The following is a 15,134-nucleotide window of genomic DNA, read 5'->3' on the forward strand; positions in this document are numbered from 1 at the left end:
CTGTGAAGTTCCACCCTATTTGAAGAATCTTCTTTGCTGATAAAAATCAAGGCTAACAAACCGACTAATATTTCCCCTAACAAGTATCCTTTTTTTTAAAAAAAATTGCAGGTTTGTCTTTTTTCTTTCTCCTCCTCTTCCTCTCTCTCCTCCTCCTCCTCCTTCTTCCTCTTCCTTTTTTGGCATTGGCATTTTGCCTGCATGTATGTCTGTGTGAGGGTGTCAGATCCTCTGGAACTGGAATTACAGTTTGATCTGCCATGTGGGTGCTGGGAATTGACCTGGGTCCTCTGTAAGAACAGCCAATGCTCTTAATCACCAAGCCACCTCTTCAGTCCCCTAACAATTATTTTAAAAGCATATGGCAGCCCAGGCGTGGTGGCACACACTTTTAACCCTAGCACTTGTTGGGCAGAGGCAGGCAGATCTCTGTGAGGCCAGTCTGGTTCACTTAGTGAGTTCTAGGACAGACAGGCTATATAGAGAAACCCTTTCTCAAAATTAAAAAGAATCATTTAAAAGCCTAGTTGTTTTTTTTTTTAAAGATTTATTTGTGTACAGCATTCATTCCATGTATGCCCGCAGGCCAGAAGGGGGAGCCGGATCTCATTATAGATGGTTGTGAGCTACCACGTGGTTGCTGGGAATTGAACTCAGGACCTCTGGAAGAGCAGTTAGTGCTCTTAACCACTGAGCCATTTTTCCAGCCCCCAAAAGCCTAGCTTTTAAAATCCTCCACAATCCCCTTTCCACAAGCCTCACTTCCTGCTCCTGGATGTATCTTCTTGCTCTCTGACTTTATTTTTATTCTTATTAAACCTCTGTGCACACAATACCACATCCTGGTATTTTTCTTATCTCCTTCCATGTCCAGCAAACCTGTCTTTTGTTTTTGGATCTCCTCTTCTCAGAGCCAGAGTTGTACCTGGGGCTACTGCAGTCCTGAGATGTAGCAGGTGCTTAGTGACAATCTTGGCAAACTGGAGACAGCTCCGTGTCCGGAAAGGGTCTTCTGCTCAAACCAGGGGTAAGATCCCCATCGCCTGACCCCAGCACCAGCGGTAAGAAGCCAGGCATAGTGGAACATGCTTGAATCCCAGTGCAGAGGAGATGAAGGCTGGTGGATTCTTGGGGCTCTAAGGCCAGTAGGCATAGCCCAGTTAGTGAGTTCCAGGCCAAATGAGAGATCTGTATAAAATAAAACAAAAGCACACAAAAATGAGTGGCCAGTGAGATGACTCAGCCAGTAAAGGCACTTGCAGGTAAGCCAGATGACCTGAATTCCTCCCAAGAACCCACGGGGTAGAGACAATTGCCCCAAGTTGTCCTCTGACCTCTATACATGCATCCCTCACCCCACCTGCCTCCCACCTAAATAAATGGAAGGTTTAAGAAAGTTTCAAACGTTCTCTCCGTATATTTAAAAATGAAAATGACAGCTCCCGAAGAGCCAGGTTCATCTCTGCTCCTAGTCTTCAACATGAGCAGAGTCCTCAGTCAACGAAGGCCCCTTCTCTTGTGCTACCCTGGGTTTTGTTTCGTTTTTCATTTTTCTGGAACTCTTTCTGTAGACCAGGCTGGCCTTTAACTCACAGAAAACTGCCTGCCTCTGTCTCCAAACAGCCGGAATTAAAGGCAAGCGCCACCACACTCTGGCTAGTGTACTTGTTTTTAAATTTTTTTTCTAGCTCGATTTAAGGCCCAACCCAGGATCCCTTTGCAGAGAATGACAGGACTGGGAGGGGCTTAGTGACCAGTCAGACCATTGCCACAGAAATCCAAAAAGATACTGAAATCAGATTTTAGTCCCCCCCCACAGGATGCGTGCTCTTGCTTTGCATTTTTGCTCCTACTTCCGCTGAAGCGTCCACCTCAGGTCCTCACTCACGCCAAGCAAACACGGTACCTCTGCTTTTACCCCCAACTCCCTTTCAAAGATTTGAAACAGGGTAAGTCCAATCAGTATGGTCGCCAACTTTTTTTTTTTAACCAGGGTCGTGGCGTGCACTTCCGCTTTGAAAAAAACGGGGGTCTGTTGTGCCCTTCCTGGAGTGGTCCGTATGAAATAGGTGCGTGCCCGTTAATGCCCAGCACTGGGCCAGCTCTCAGTCGTGAACGTTAAACTCTGCCAAGCCACCCAGTCCAGTGAAAGCCAGAGTTGGCCCAAAGCCACTTCCCAGGGAGCAGCGTGGTGGGGTTCAAGTGTGTCTCTGAGGGGCTGTCCCCAAGCGCTGTCCCCCGAGTGCTGGGTGTGGCTAAGGCGAGCAGAGCCTACACTCAATGGGGACCGCGGCTACCCCACACAGGGTTTATAGCTGGCAGGACCCTCCTCAAACTTGAGCTCTAACATGGGCTCTGTGGCACCCTCCTGGCTTGGGCTGCGACAACGCCTGCCTGAGGAACCAGCGCCGCCGCACCCCGACCGCTCCCCACCCTCCGACACTGCGGCGGTAAAATGCAGCACTCCGAGGGCGCCTGCGCAGCTCTCCAGCGCGGCCCTCGCCGCAGCTATTTATAGTACATGACGTCACCTTAAAAAGACCGTTAGGGCTGGGCCGCCCCGCCCCCCTCTCGCGCCTCCTGGCGGGCCGCTCCGACTGCGCAGGCGTGGTCGCGTCCTCCCTCCCCGCCCGCCCGCCCGCCCGCCCGCCCGCCCGCGGCGCCCCCTGTTCTCTCTAGGCGGCTCCGCGGCCCTCGCCACTGCGCGTGCAGCCAGCCAGCGAGAGGGCGCGAGCGGCGGCGCAGCCTGCAGCCTCCCGCCAGCCGGCGAGCCAGTGCGCGTGCGCGGCGGCGGCCTCGGCGGCGACCGGGAAGCGGACAGGCGGGCGGGCGAGCGAGCGAGCAGGCGGTTCGGGCGCGCGAGGCGAGGCCGAGTCGCGAGCGACATGGGGGACCGAGAGCAGCTGCTGCAGCGGGCGCGACTGGCGGAGCAGGCGGAGCGCTACGACGACATGGCCTCCGCCATGAAGGCGGTGAGCGCCCCGGGAGCCCCGGGGGGCTGTGGGGCGGGCCCGGGCCTGGGCGGCCACTCTCTCCCCGCGCACGGCGGGCCACCTTTGGGGCGCGGCGGCAGCCGGGCTCTCCTTTTCTTGAGACCCGGCCGGGGCGGGGTCCCCCTCTCGGAGACTGGCAGGCGGGGGTCGCCGGATCCTAGCTCGGAGCCCTGGTGGGGGAGGGGGTACACGAGGAAACCGCGTTCCTGCGTCTAGACCCTTCTGCCCGACCCGAGGCGAAACGTGCTTCCCTTCCACCATTCACCCACTTGTAATAAAGACTCCTCCGCGAGTGGAGCCCCGTCTCCTGGTTTTCTCTGCCACGACCTGTTTGCTCTGCTTGCCAGAAGTTGGTTCTTTCCCGTTTTTCCACACCTCGCTCGGGTCTGGCTTTGTGTGCGAAGACCTCCCTTTCCAGGAGGCACAGGCGTGAAGGAGGGCGTGGGTCTCTACAGAATCTCCCAACGTTCAAGGCAGCGTGTCTGCCTGGAGAGGAAATGAAATGAAGCGAACCTGGGTGCCTTTGCATTCCTGAGACCCTCATAGATGGATTCTGCAGCTTGATTTCCGGTGAAGGAGACATGCCCAGCCACACCCTAGCCAGCCCCGTAGATTAGAGCCTACCTGCGTCGTGTCCGAGTGTTTGAATTCTGGTCACCACCTCACTATAGACAATTCTTTACATCGTCCTGGGTTTTTTTAGATGAATATTTTTTTTTTGTCAAGGTCACACAGCCGTGGCTACTAGTGTAGTCATGATGCGAACCTCCTAAGCGTGGGGAGAATTCCCTTGGACTCCACCTTAGCCTTTTAAATATACAAGCATTTTGGGAGTGAGACTCAGAAATCTGCCTTTTCAATAGCCCTTGGGGCAATTTTTAGCAGACTTAAATGAGTTAACTGCCCTAGCTCATATGTAGCTCATATGCCCTATAGCTGGCCTTTGAAATGATTTTTAAATAAAAAATTATAAACCCAGATACTCTACAAATATAATCTGAAAATTTTGATACTATATGAAATATAAAATTGAGGATTTCCAGGTAAGAACAATAATTAAGTTATCCTTCCTCTAGTGTCCTGTTACACATTCAGCAAAATGTCTCTGGAAACCAGCAACACACAGCCCATCTGTTGATCCATTGGTGATACTGATTCCAGCATTAAACTATACTGGTCTGAGAAGATCAGAGGTTTTCATGTATACCAGGGGATGTTCTAGTTTTGCAGTCTGGGCCTTTAAGAAATTGTGGCTTCTTTAAGAAAACGAATTTAAAACGTAGTTTTGCAAATTTTTGGGAACAAGACTGTAATCCCTAGGTCTGCTCTTGCAAACCACCACTATCCACACCGAGTCACCAGGCGATTCTGTTCAGGCTGAGGCCTCCCCCTGGACACCTGGGTGGGCCTTCCAGGCTGCAGTGGGAGAGGAAGGTGTTGGAGAGAAAGGGATGGGGCTTAAATGAAGGTGAAAGGAAGCTAAGGGAAAATGGCTGACACTTGTGTGGAGCTATCAACTGTCCTGAGGTGGGAATTGAGAAAAGACTAGAGAGATGTTACCAGCACAGAATACGGTTTCAGCAGGGAGAAAAGGCCCTTTTCTAAGAGGGCTTGAAAAATGTCCAGCAGCTTGCTTCTTCACAGACGTTCTCTGGGGCATTAAGGTAACATTGTACAAGCTAATGGACCTTAGAGTATGTTAGAAATTTATAATCCTGTCTGAAAGGAGTCCTGGGTTGGAAAAGACACCAAGAACTGAGAACTTAATATTTGCACCATCAATTGCTGATAAAACATTCCCTCAAATTAACTACTAAAAAATAAGGGGAGTTGTTTCCTACCAGAATTAATATTTGTCACCTATATTAGTGGGATATATTTTTAGGTAGGTGGAGAACAATCTCATTTTGCCTGTTGGTGTAGTTTATAGATGAAATTCTTAATAAATGTTAATAGGCCATCCATTTATAAGCCTTAATTAAAGCTTTTGGGAAGAGTAAATTCTAGTATACTTATGCTGGTTTTTTTCCCTTCTCTTAGATAGGTTTTCATGTATCCCAGGTTGTCCTTAAACACATTAAGTAGAGGAGTCTGAGCTCCCGATGACCCTGCCTTTACCTTTTAATGCTGGGGTCACTGGTATGCACCACCCTGCCTGGCTTCCCTCTGGGTTGTGTGGGCTTTCTTTCTGGCCATGAAGAGGCAGGTAAGTACAGTGTTCTAGAAAGGGTGGAGCAGGGCATTGGCGTGATGAAGTGAGCCAGTGTCGCTATTCTGACCTTGAAACTTAATCTGGTTGCAGGGTCTCTGAAGTATAAAATTAGGAATATTGGTGTGAGTAACAATATTGGTGATATTCAGTTTTTGTCTTTAATCTTCAAGGTTCTTTTTGTTTCTTGTTTTAAATGGTTTAGTTATAATGCTTATAATGATGTTTCTTAATCCAGCAGCGTCACCTGGAGGACAGTAGTGGTAAACTATAAGAATTTTGGCAGTAGGTGGAGCGGGTGGTAACAGTTGTTGCCTAGCATGTTGAGGGCCCCAGTTTTGATTCCCAAGCACTCCTTCCCCCACACACATTAGGAATAGTGATGTTGGCTTCAAATCTGTTGAAGACCATAATTTCTGTCTCAACTCATGAAGAGTCTGCAAATGTTTCTGAACAACAGAAGCTTAATTAAAAAAATGGGTCTTCAAGCCCTTCCTGATATCACCTATAAGCGGAATTAGAATGTTACTGTAAAGGACTGAGATGTCAGAAAAAAGGAAACTGTAGGCTTTTGTGTTAGTAGGTAGAGAGGTAAACATGATTCAATCATGTCTTCTTATTCCCCTGAGTCTTTATATCAGAATAAAGGTGGTAATTATGAAATTATAAAATGCAAACATAAGTGCTATACAATCTTGTTGAAGTCTTACTGACTTCAAATACAGGCTTCTTTTGCTTGTGCCTCCTGAGTGCTTGGATTACAGGCTGCCGGCATACCCAGCTGCTACAGTCTTTACAGTAGCAAATCATACATAGCAGATCATAGAGCAAAATGTTGGATTTGATGAATATCTAAGTGCAGGCAACAAAACCACATTTAACGAAACATGAGCTGGACAGGAAGAGGCAAGAGAGCCTGACTACTAATGGCTGTGAGATTGTGAGACATGGGGAAAGGAGCAGGTGGTGTGTAAAGGAGAACCCCACCGAATGGCTAGGGAGACATAATCTTGTGGACTTCTTTTTTTGTTTTTGTTTTTTGAGATAGGGTTTCTCCTTGTAGCTTTGGAGCCTGTCCTGGAACTCACTCTAAATCAGGCTGGCCTCAAACTCACAGGTCTGTCTGCCTCGGCCTCCTGAGTTCTGGGATTCAAAATGCGAGACTCTACCTACCTCCTGGAAATCTTGTGGACTTTTAAGATGCATCAAAAATTGTCAATATGGAAAATTTTTTGAGACAGGTTCTTACTATGTGTGCCCCCTTCTCCCCCATATCCCTTACCTATAATCCTGTATATGCACCCCATCTGGCTTGAATTCCCTAAGTGGACCAGGCTGCCTCTGCTAGCACTCTCCGGAGTGCTAGAGTTGAGCCACCATGAATGTCTATGCTATGAAAGCCATTTTAGTGCTGTTTGAAGTAAATGAAAATTAGGAGATCTGTTTTCCACTAGCTGGGCATCGAAATGTAATTCTCTCTGTACCAATATCTAAGCTGAGGAAGACATTTAATTATTCATGTAATAGCTGCAGTTAAAGGCTGCTCCAGGGTTGGGCTCGGGTGGGAGAGCACTTAGCATACTCAGGGCTCTGGCTTTGTCCCTGTGCCCGAAAGAGGTATTTTAGGTGGCAAACAGATACATAACTTTCCTGTCCAGAAAGTAGGACTTGTGATCTCTGTCTGCATTCAGGTTCCTCAGTTGTCTCTTGAAAACCTTTCATGGGAGCCATACTGCTCATTTGAGCGGGGGTGGGGGTGGGGAGGGTGGGGAGGGTGTGCTCTTTGGTTTTTAGGTTGTTTTTTTTTTTTTCTATTAGAGGTTAACTGTAAAGGTTATACCTTTCCTTTAGAAATGTGTTGTGGTCTAAGTTTGATAGCTTATTCCTGTAATTCCAGCACTTGGAAAATTGAGGATGGAGGATTATTGTGAGTTCAAGACCAGCCTGAGTTATGCAGTTAGACCTTGTCTAAAAAAGTCATAGTTTTAGAGGGTTACTTCAGTGTTTTCCATATCATATTCAGCAAGTGTGAGTTTTTTGTTTTGCTTACTAGTATTCATTAGATGACAGCTGTTAGTTTAGTACCTGTTGTTTTTATTTATTCTAATTGCCTGGTGCTAGGAATCAAACCCCAGGGTCTTGTGCATGCTCAGCACACGCTCTACCAGTGGTCGACTCCCTCAGCTCTCATGCAGTGTTAAAACAGGTCTGGCTATAAGTACTGTTTGTAGTACCACCGTTTTACAGATGGGATTTACAGTGGTTAATTTCTTGGTTAGATGGTTGTAAATCCAGAATTTGAAATGTTGAGTTCTCATTTTAATGTTGTACAATGTTCCATGAAGTTACAGAATAGTTTCTGATATATGTTCTGTTATAGTGACTATTGTTCCAATTACTTTATGTAAGTGGACTTAATAAGCAGTTAACATTTACTGGGTGTATCTGCCAAGTTTGATTAAAAATAGAATCTACCACTTGTGGCTTACAAGTGTAAAAGGGAAGTCTGTAGGCCTGAACTTTGCCTGTTCTGAAAGCCAGGAGGATTTTTCAGTGTAATAATTAAGAATTGGTCGGATTTCGGTTCTGGCTATCAGTTGAGTGTTGCATTTTACTTGTCAGGACTGGTGAGATGGCTTAGTGGTAAAGTGCTTGTTGTACAAACATGAGCACCCATATTAAACCAGCAGCAAAACAGTTGGTGAACAGATGGCTTGTAATCCAAGACCTGGGGAGGCAGAGACAGACTCACTGGTCTTCTAGCCTAGGCTACTTGTTCCAAACCATTGAGAGAGACCCTCAAAGATGGGTGATGCCTGAGGAATGGCACCTGCAGTTGTCTCTGGCCTCTGCACAGAGGTTAACCGATGTCTCCTAGTGTCCCCGTGGAGGCAGCCTCATGCTAGCATTTTCGTGTTTCCTCACCCTTCCTTTACTGGTGTTCTGTTCTTCTGCCGTGGGCATTGACACTTGGATGATCAGAACTGGGCAGAGCTTCTGAAGCTACCAGTCTCCATGCCTTCAGAGACAGTAGCGTGCAACATGCCAGTCTTCTGAGTTGTATGATGTCAAAAGCAAGGCAAAGACAATTCAGTCTCTAAGGACACTGAGAGGCGCTGTTTTCGTTTGGCTGGTATTAAGTTTAGAATGTTAGTTATCTCTGCTGGTCTTGAGCTTATTACATAGCCCAAGCAGGTGAGCGCACAGTTCTCCTGCTTCAGCTTCTTGAGTACCTGTGCTGTGGGCCTGCATCACCACGCTTGGCTCCTGTGTCAGTTTTGTTTGCTCAGTATTGCAGCTGATGATGGATATCTCCCAGATTAAGAACTTTTTACGTTTTTCTAGTCATGTTCTGTTTTTGGCCCTAGGTCTATTTTTATCCAGTTTATTGCCTTATGAGTAGTGGGAGGAGGCCCCTAGAGATTTCTGAGTAAGCAAATGATGTCATAGGAAGATAAATGAGTTAGCAGCAAACTGTTATTTGTGACTTACTAATGCTGTGTAATCCTGAGCAGAGAATGGTTAAAAATGCCGTGGGGTTGCGAGTTTGTGCAGCCAGAGGCTGTGTGGTAAAGACAACATTTAAATTGCTGAGCTGGAGACTGTTTTTGTTGTTAATTTGTCTTGTTTTTAAGAAATGAAGAGATGCCTTTAATCCCAGCCCTCAGGAGGCAGAGACAGGCATATCTCATTGAGTTCCAGGACAGCCAGGGCTACACAGAGAAACTATCTCAAAAAGTAAAATAAAAGGAAAACTAGAAAAAGTTGTAGCTGATGAAATTGAACTCTTCCATTAAAGTAATTGTGTTTCAAAATTTATGGCCACCTAGATTCTAGTCATGTAGTTTGGAGAAAAAAAAAAGATGGCTGCTAAGTAGCATTGTTTCCTTTCATTAGAGTTGGGCATTTACTAATGAATGTACTTTTCATTTTAGTTTGGGTAAAGCCTGGAAGTATCTGAGGGGAGTACCACAGAGCAGAGTCTTTAGCATTGTGTACCACTGTAATGCCTTCCATGATACCCATTCAGTCATTCCTCTACCAAAATGAAAACATCATTTAAATCTTTTTTTTTTTTTTCTTGCTGGGTGGTGATGGTATATGCCTTTAATCCCAGCACTCAGAAGTCAGAGGCAGGTGGATCTCTTGTGTTTGAGACCACCCTGGTCTACAGAGTGAGTTCTAGGACGGCCAGTACTACACAGAGAAGTGTTTTCTTAAAAAAAGAAGTCTTGCTGGTCGGTGGTGCACGCTTTTTATTCCAGCACTTGGGAGGCAGAGACTGGCGGATCTCTGTGAGTTTGAGGCCAGCCTGGTCTACAGAGTGAGTTCCAGGATGGCCAGGACTGTTATAAAGAGAAACCTTGTCTTGAAAAACCAAAAAAAAAAAAAAAAAAAACTTTATTTGTATATGAAATATTTATTTGTATATGTGGAGACAGTGGGGCGTCAGGTCTTCCTGGCACTGGAGTTAATAGACAGTTGTGAACCACGCAGCATGAGTACTGAGAACCAAACACTGGTCCTCTGCAAGAGCAACAAGCTCTCTTAGTTGCTGAGCCATTGCAGACTTGAATTTTGAATTACCCTAGGCCCTATCATGCTGTGAGTACTGAGATTACAGTCACTGTGCCTGGCTCCATTATGAACAGAATTGTTACATCAAAGGGATTCACAACTGTAATTCCAAGATCTGACACCCTTACACAGACATACACGCAAACAAAACATCAATGCAAATAAAATAAAAATGAATTATTTTAAAAAAGAAAAGAAAAAGAGCCAGGTTGTGGTGGTGTACATCTTTGATCCCAGCACTCAGGAGCCAGAGGCAAGTGGATGTCTGTGAGTTCAAGGTGGATGACTTTCAGATACTCAGGCTTTGTGCTCTTATGTTTGCCTCTGGTATTTTGCAGGTGACAGAGCTGAATGAACCTCTATCTAATGAAGATCGAAATCTCCTCTCTGTGGCCTACAAGAATGTAGTTGGTGCCAGGCGATCTTCTTGGAGGGTCATTAGCAGTATTGAGCAGAAAACCATGGCAGATGGAAATGAGAAGAAGTTGGAGAAAGTTAAAGCTTACCGAGAGAAGATCGAGAAGGAGCTCGAGACAGTTTGCAATGATGTCTTGGCTCTTCTTGACAAGTTCCTCATCAAGAACTGCAATGATTTCCAGTATGAGAGCAAAGTGTTCTACCTGAAAATGAAGGGCGATTACTACCGCTACTTGGCAGAGGTGGCTTCTGGAGAGAAGAAAAACAGTGTGGTGGAAGCGTCTGAGGCCGCATACAAGAAAGCCTTCGAAATCAGCAAAGAGCACATGCAGCCAACGCATCCCATCCGCCTTGGCCTGGCCCTCAATTTTTCTGTGTTCTACTATGAGATCCAGAATGCACCAGAGCAGGCCTGCCTCTTAGCCAAACAAGCCTTCGATGATGCCATAGCTGAGCTGGACACATTAAATGAGGATTCCTATAAGGACTCCACTCTCATCATGCAGTTGCTGCGAGACAACCTCACCCTCTGGACGAGCGACCAGCAGGATGAAGAAGCAGGAGAAGGCAACTGAAGATCCTTCAGGTCCCTGGCCCTTCCTTCACCCACCACCCCCATCACTGATTCTTCCTTGCCACAATCACTATATCTAGTGCTAAACCTATCTGTATTGGCAGCACAGCTATTCAGATCTGCCCTCCTGTCCCTCGGGAAGCAGTTTCAGATAAACCTTCATGGGCATTTGCTGGACTGATGGTTGCTTTGAGCCACAGGGCATCATTCCCTTTTGAATTGTGCAGAGAAGTGTGTTCTGAATGAGGCATTTTATTATGTCTGTTGATCTATGGCAAATCCAGGTGATGGTAATTGAGGAGTGTAGAAAGGAGAATTAGCCAACACAGGCTATGGCTGCTATTTAAAACAAGCTGATAGTGTTCTGTTAAGCAGTACATCTTGTGCATGCAAAAATGAATTTGACCCTCTCACCCCTTCCTTCAGCTAATGGAAACTGACACAGCGACAACTTGTTCCTTCACCATCAGCTTTATAAACTGTTAACGTGAGCTTTCAGCAGCCCTTGCTGTGCCTCTGTAAATTATGACGTGCACACACTTTCTTTTCAGTGCAATGCATCAGAAGTTTTGATATGTGTAACTTTCTTTTTTTGGTTGTGATTAAGAATCATGGATTTATTTTTTTGTAACCCGTTGGCTATTGTTCTTGTGTATCCTGACAGCATCATGTGTGTCAACCTGTGTCAATCATGATGGGTGGTTATGAAATGCCAGACAGCTAAAATAAATGTTTTGGACTTAAAAGAGTAAATAAATGCTGCTTTGGGGATATTATCAGTGCCTGGCCTCTATTTTTCTTTTTCCTCTTCCTTCTTCCTACAAAGCTGTTTTGAGTCCCGATTTGCGTTTCTCAGCATTGTAGTGTTGGTTATGTGTGTTCAGACTTTCCCTGTCCTTTGGTGGCATTAAACAGTGTGTAGCACACAGTAGTTTTCTGTTCAATGGCACCATCCACGCTCCTTGGTAACTGATGCTTATAATTGAGCCAGGTGAAAAGTGCTGCCTTCTGTGGCAGGGTACCACTCCACTGTAAGGTTTAATCTGTGTTGGAGGGTTTGTGGTTAATCTGTTGAGGAATGAGTCATGTTTAGTACTGACAGTTCACCCTGAGCTTATGTGGCTCATTTTCCAGATTAGATATTATAAAATGCTAGTTAGAGTGTACAACCTGGGGTCAGAAGCATATTTTAGCGATTAAAAAGTTTTTGCCAAGCCTGTCAGTGGTGGTGCACACTTTAATCCCAGCACTGGGAGGCAGAGGCAGGCAGGCAGATCTCTGAGTTCAAGGCCAGCCTGGTCTACAGAACAAGTTCTAGGACAGGCTCCAAAGCTAGACAGAGAAACCCTGTTTTTTTTGGGGGGGGGGTTGCCCAGTGTCATGGCGCACACCTTCAGTCCCAGTACTGGGAGGCAGAGGCAGGCAGGCATCTCTGAGGCCAGCCAGAGCTACAGAGTGAAACCCTGTCTGAAAAGAAAATGATGGGGATTTGTGTGTGGATTGATGTGTGGTGGTAAAGGACATGGGGAGTCGGCTTTCTACTGTGTGGAGTCAGGATCTGAATTCAAGAGCATGAAGCAGTGGTAAGTGCTTTTTACCTGCTGAGTACCCCAAGCAGTTTTATTTTAAAGGATACTTAAAACGTCTTCCTTTTTTTTTTCCTTTGTTTTTGTTTTACTCGAAACTTCATTATTTATCTTTTTTGAGATAGGGTCTCACTGATGTAGCCCTTGAGCTCACTATGTAAACCAGGCTGGCCTCAAAATCAGGTCCACCTGATTAATTGGGGTTTCTTGAGCCAAGAGGGAGTTACAAGCTGCCGTAGCCTACTTTATATAGCCCATCTAGCACACTACGGCATGTTTAAGGTCTTCTATTTCTTTTACATAATAACTTAATTGACTTTTTAAAAATAGATTTTAGGCATTGGGCTGTTTGATAAGACAAATGTTCTGTGAATTTCTGTGTATAGTCTCTGAATCTACAGTGAAACTAAATGATGTTAATACTTTTGATTGGAGAAAAGTAGGTATCAGCCATGTCATTTAAGGTGCCTATCTTCAAAGAGGTAAAGCTGAAGTCAAAGCAGACTGTTGGGAGGGTTGTAGCTTGGTGGTAGCGTGCTTGCATCACACAAGTGAAACCTCAGGTTGGATCCCCAGTACTACATAAACACTGCTATCCCTGGACTGAGGTGGAGGATTGGAAACTCAGGGTCATTCTCAGCTACATAGTGAGCTCCAGGCCAGTCTGGAATACATTAGAGCTTTTCTCAAAGCAAAAAGCCAAAACGGGTGTTGAGCTGAGTATGACAGCATGTGCCTGCAGTCCAGCTATTTGGGGGGCCACGACAGAAAGGTCACTCGAATTGAGGTGTTTGGGACTGACAAACATTTTAAACATGAAGCTGCCTTATGGCATGTCTCCTAAGCCATAACTATTTTGATCCTATATATGAGAGTAGACCCCACAAAGATGACTCTAGTGACCAGTCTCTGCTGCTTCCCTCCTCCAAACTGACATCTTACAAAATATTCTGGACTCCTAGCCTGGGGAAGCCTCTTCTCTTGAACAACCAGGTAACTTTGTGTCATTCTTTGTGGTCCTAAGTTGTTTCCAAGTCCTACTGGACTGTAGGCCTTGATGGTGTCTAGAACAGCAGGATGTGCACAAGCTGGGGGAGTGGAAGGTGAAAGGGATATTGCCAAGTTGATCGCCCAAGGTGTAAGTGCCTAGGCTATTGTGGAGGACAGAAGCTATGAATGACACTTGCTGCCTACCTTTTGGGAGCTAGTCACCTTGGTAAGTGATGCTTTAGTTCAGCTGCAGAGATGGTTCAGTAGTTAACAATGGGAATATCCCCTGAGATGATCAAAAGTTTGATTCTCAGCACCCATGTTTGCCTGTTCAGTTGCTTGTAACCCTAACTCTAGAGTTAAACATGGAGCTGGCCTCTGTGAGTACCTTCATTCAAGTGGACCCCCCCACACACACACACAGAATACAAAATAAATTTTTAAAAGAACAAACTTTAAAGTTCAAGGACTGAAGCCGGGCAGTGGTGGCGCATGCCCTTAATCCCAGCACTCAGGATGCAAAGGCAGGCAGATCTCTGAGTTCAAGGCCAACCTGGTCTAAAGACCAGGACAGCCAGGGCCACACAGAGAAACCCTGCCTCAGAAAACAAAATCCCCACATAGCAAAAGTTGAAGGACTGAGGATGTAATTTAGAGGTAGAGGGGTAGTCTAACGTTAAGTGTCGCGGCTCTACCTCTTCCCGCAAGGATGACACGCGACACACCGGAGCTCTTCCTGCTGCAGTTTTATCCAGGACCTTGTTCTCTTTCTTTCCTCCTCTCTCCCTGGGCAAACCTCTCCCAGCCCTTAAGTAGGCATGGGCTACCAATCCCGGATTGCCAGGTGGGCACTGCTCATAGGTCCACGCATATGCAAGCAGCTGACGACCATTGCGCAATAATAGCATAAGTCAGGTCTTAGTCATTATCGCCATCAGGTGTGGCTTCACGCAGCTCGCTACGAACAAGGGTCTGGGTTCTATTCCCAGCACTGCAAAAAAGAAAGGTGGCTAGAATTCTGAGATTAGAAAAGTGACTTTCCTAAGGTTAAAGAGCCAGAAGGCAGCCTAGCATGCTGTTTAGCAAGACTTCAAGGTCCTTGTTTCCCATGACATCATGTTGCCTTTGTGCACAGAAGCAATTTAAAAATCCAGAAGGACCCAGAGTTGCTCTTTACATGTGTCTTCTGCAGCTGCCCTCCTCCCGCTTGACTTTCATGGCCACCCCCTGAATTCCACCAAGATGGTTACTATGGAAATGATCTCCTGGAAGTGACATCACTCATTTCCTAGGCAACTGTTTCTAGGGTAGTGAATCATTAGCTCACCATGGCAACTCTCCAGGAGTATACTTCTGCAGTGAAATGGGAAAACAGAATGCTCATGTATTTAGCAGGGTGGTGGTTGTGCAGGGAGAATACAGAAGAAGAAAGATTTGAGAAGAACACGTTTCTTCTTTGGGGAAAAACAGGAATGAATGTGAGACAGGAAAAGAATGGAATCTTGGGGGTCAACCCTTTCTCCTTTCTAACAACTGAACTGATCATATGGCATGTCACCAAGCTGGGATATTTGAGAATGTCCAGGGACACCATTACTACTCTGCAAGTGACAGGTGAACACTTGGTCTCCCCAAGCAAGCAGGGCATATGAGCCCCTGCCCGCAATCAGGCAGGTGTCTGGGCTTATTCCTCACCTGTGCTACTCCAGCAAGCACAGACTCAGCTGTTTCTCTGTGGTTATTTGGGACACCACAGAAAGAAAAACCAGCCCAGGTCTTTGTTACAA

The 15,134-nt window shown here is 46.1% G+C and overlaps 1 protein-coding gene across 1 annotated transcript; it reads left to right on the forward strand.

Moving 5' to 3' along the window:
* Positions 1-2,652: 2,652 nt before the first annotated feature.
* Ywhah (tyrosine 3-monooxygenase/tryptophan 5-monooxygenase activation protein eta) lies at positions 2,653-11,547 on the forward strand. The gene is made up of 2 exons (XM_057772304.1): positions 2,653-2,972; positions 10,119-11,547. Exons 1-2 carry the CDS (start codon positions 2,886-2,888, stop codon positions 10,770-10,772), a joined length of 741 nt encoding a protein of 246 aa, XP_057628287.1. The 5' UTR covers positions 2,653-2,885; the 3' UTR covers positions 10,773-11,547.
* Positions 11,548-15,134: the final 3,587 nt, after the last annotated feature.

Source organism: Chionomys nivalis, chromosome 6 (genome assembly GCF_950005125.1).
Source record: "Chionomys nivalis chromosome 6, mChiNiv1.1, whole genome shotgun sequence".
Taxonomy (NCBI): Eukaryota; Metazoa; Chordata; class Mammalia; order Rodentia; family Cricetidae; genus Chionomys; species Chionomys nivalis.

Excerpts from the sequence above, each read along its gene's own strand:
- Ywhah (XM_057772304.1), top strand. The coding sequence starts at position 2,886 with ATGGGGGACCGAGAGCAGCTGCTGCAGCGGGCGCGACTGGCGGAGCAG. Across the intron at positions 2,973-10,118 it reads TGGCCTCCGCCATGAAGGCG|GTGACAGAGCTGAATGAACC; the intron begins GTGAGCGCCCCG and ends GGTATTTTGCAG.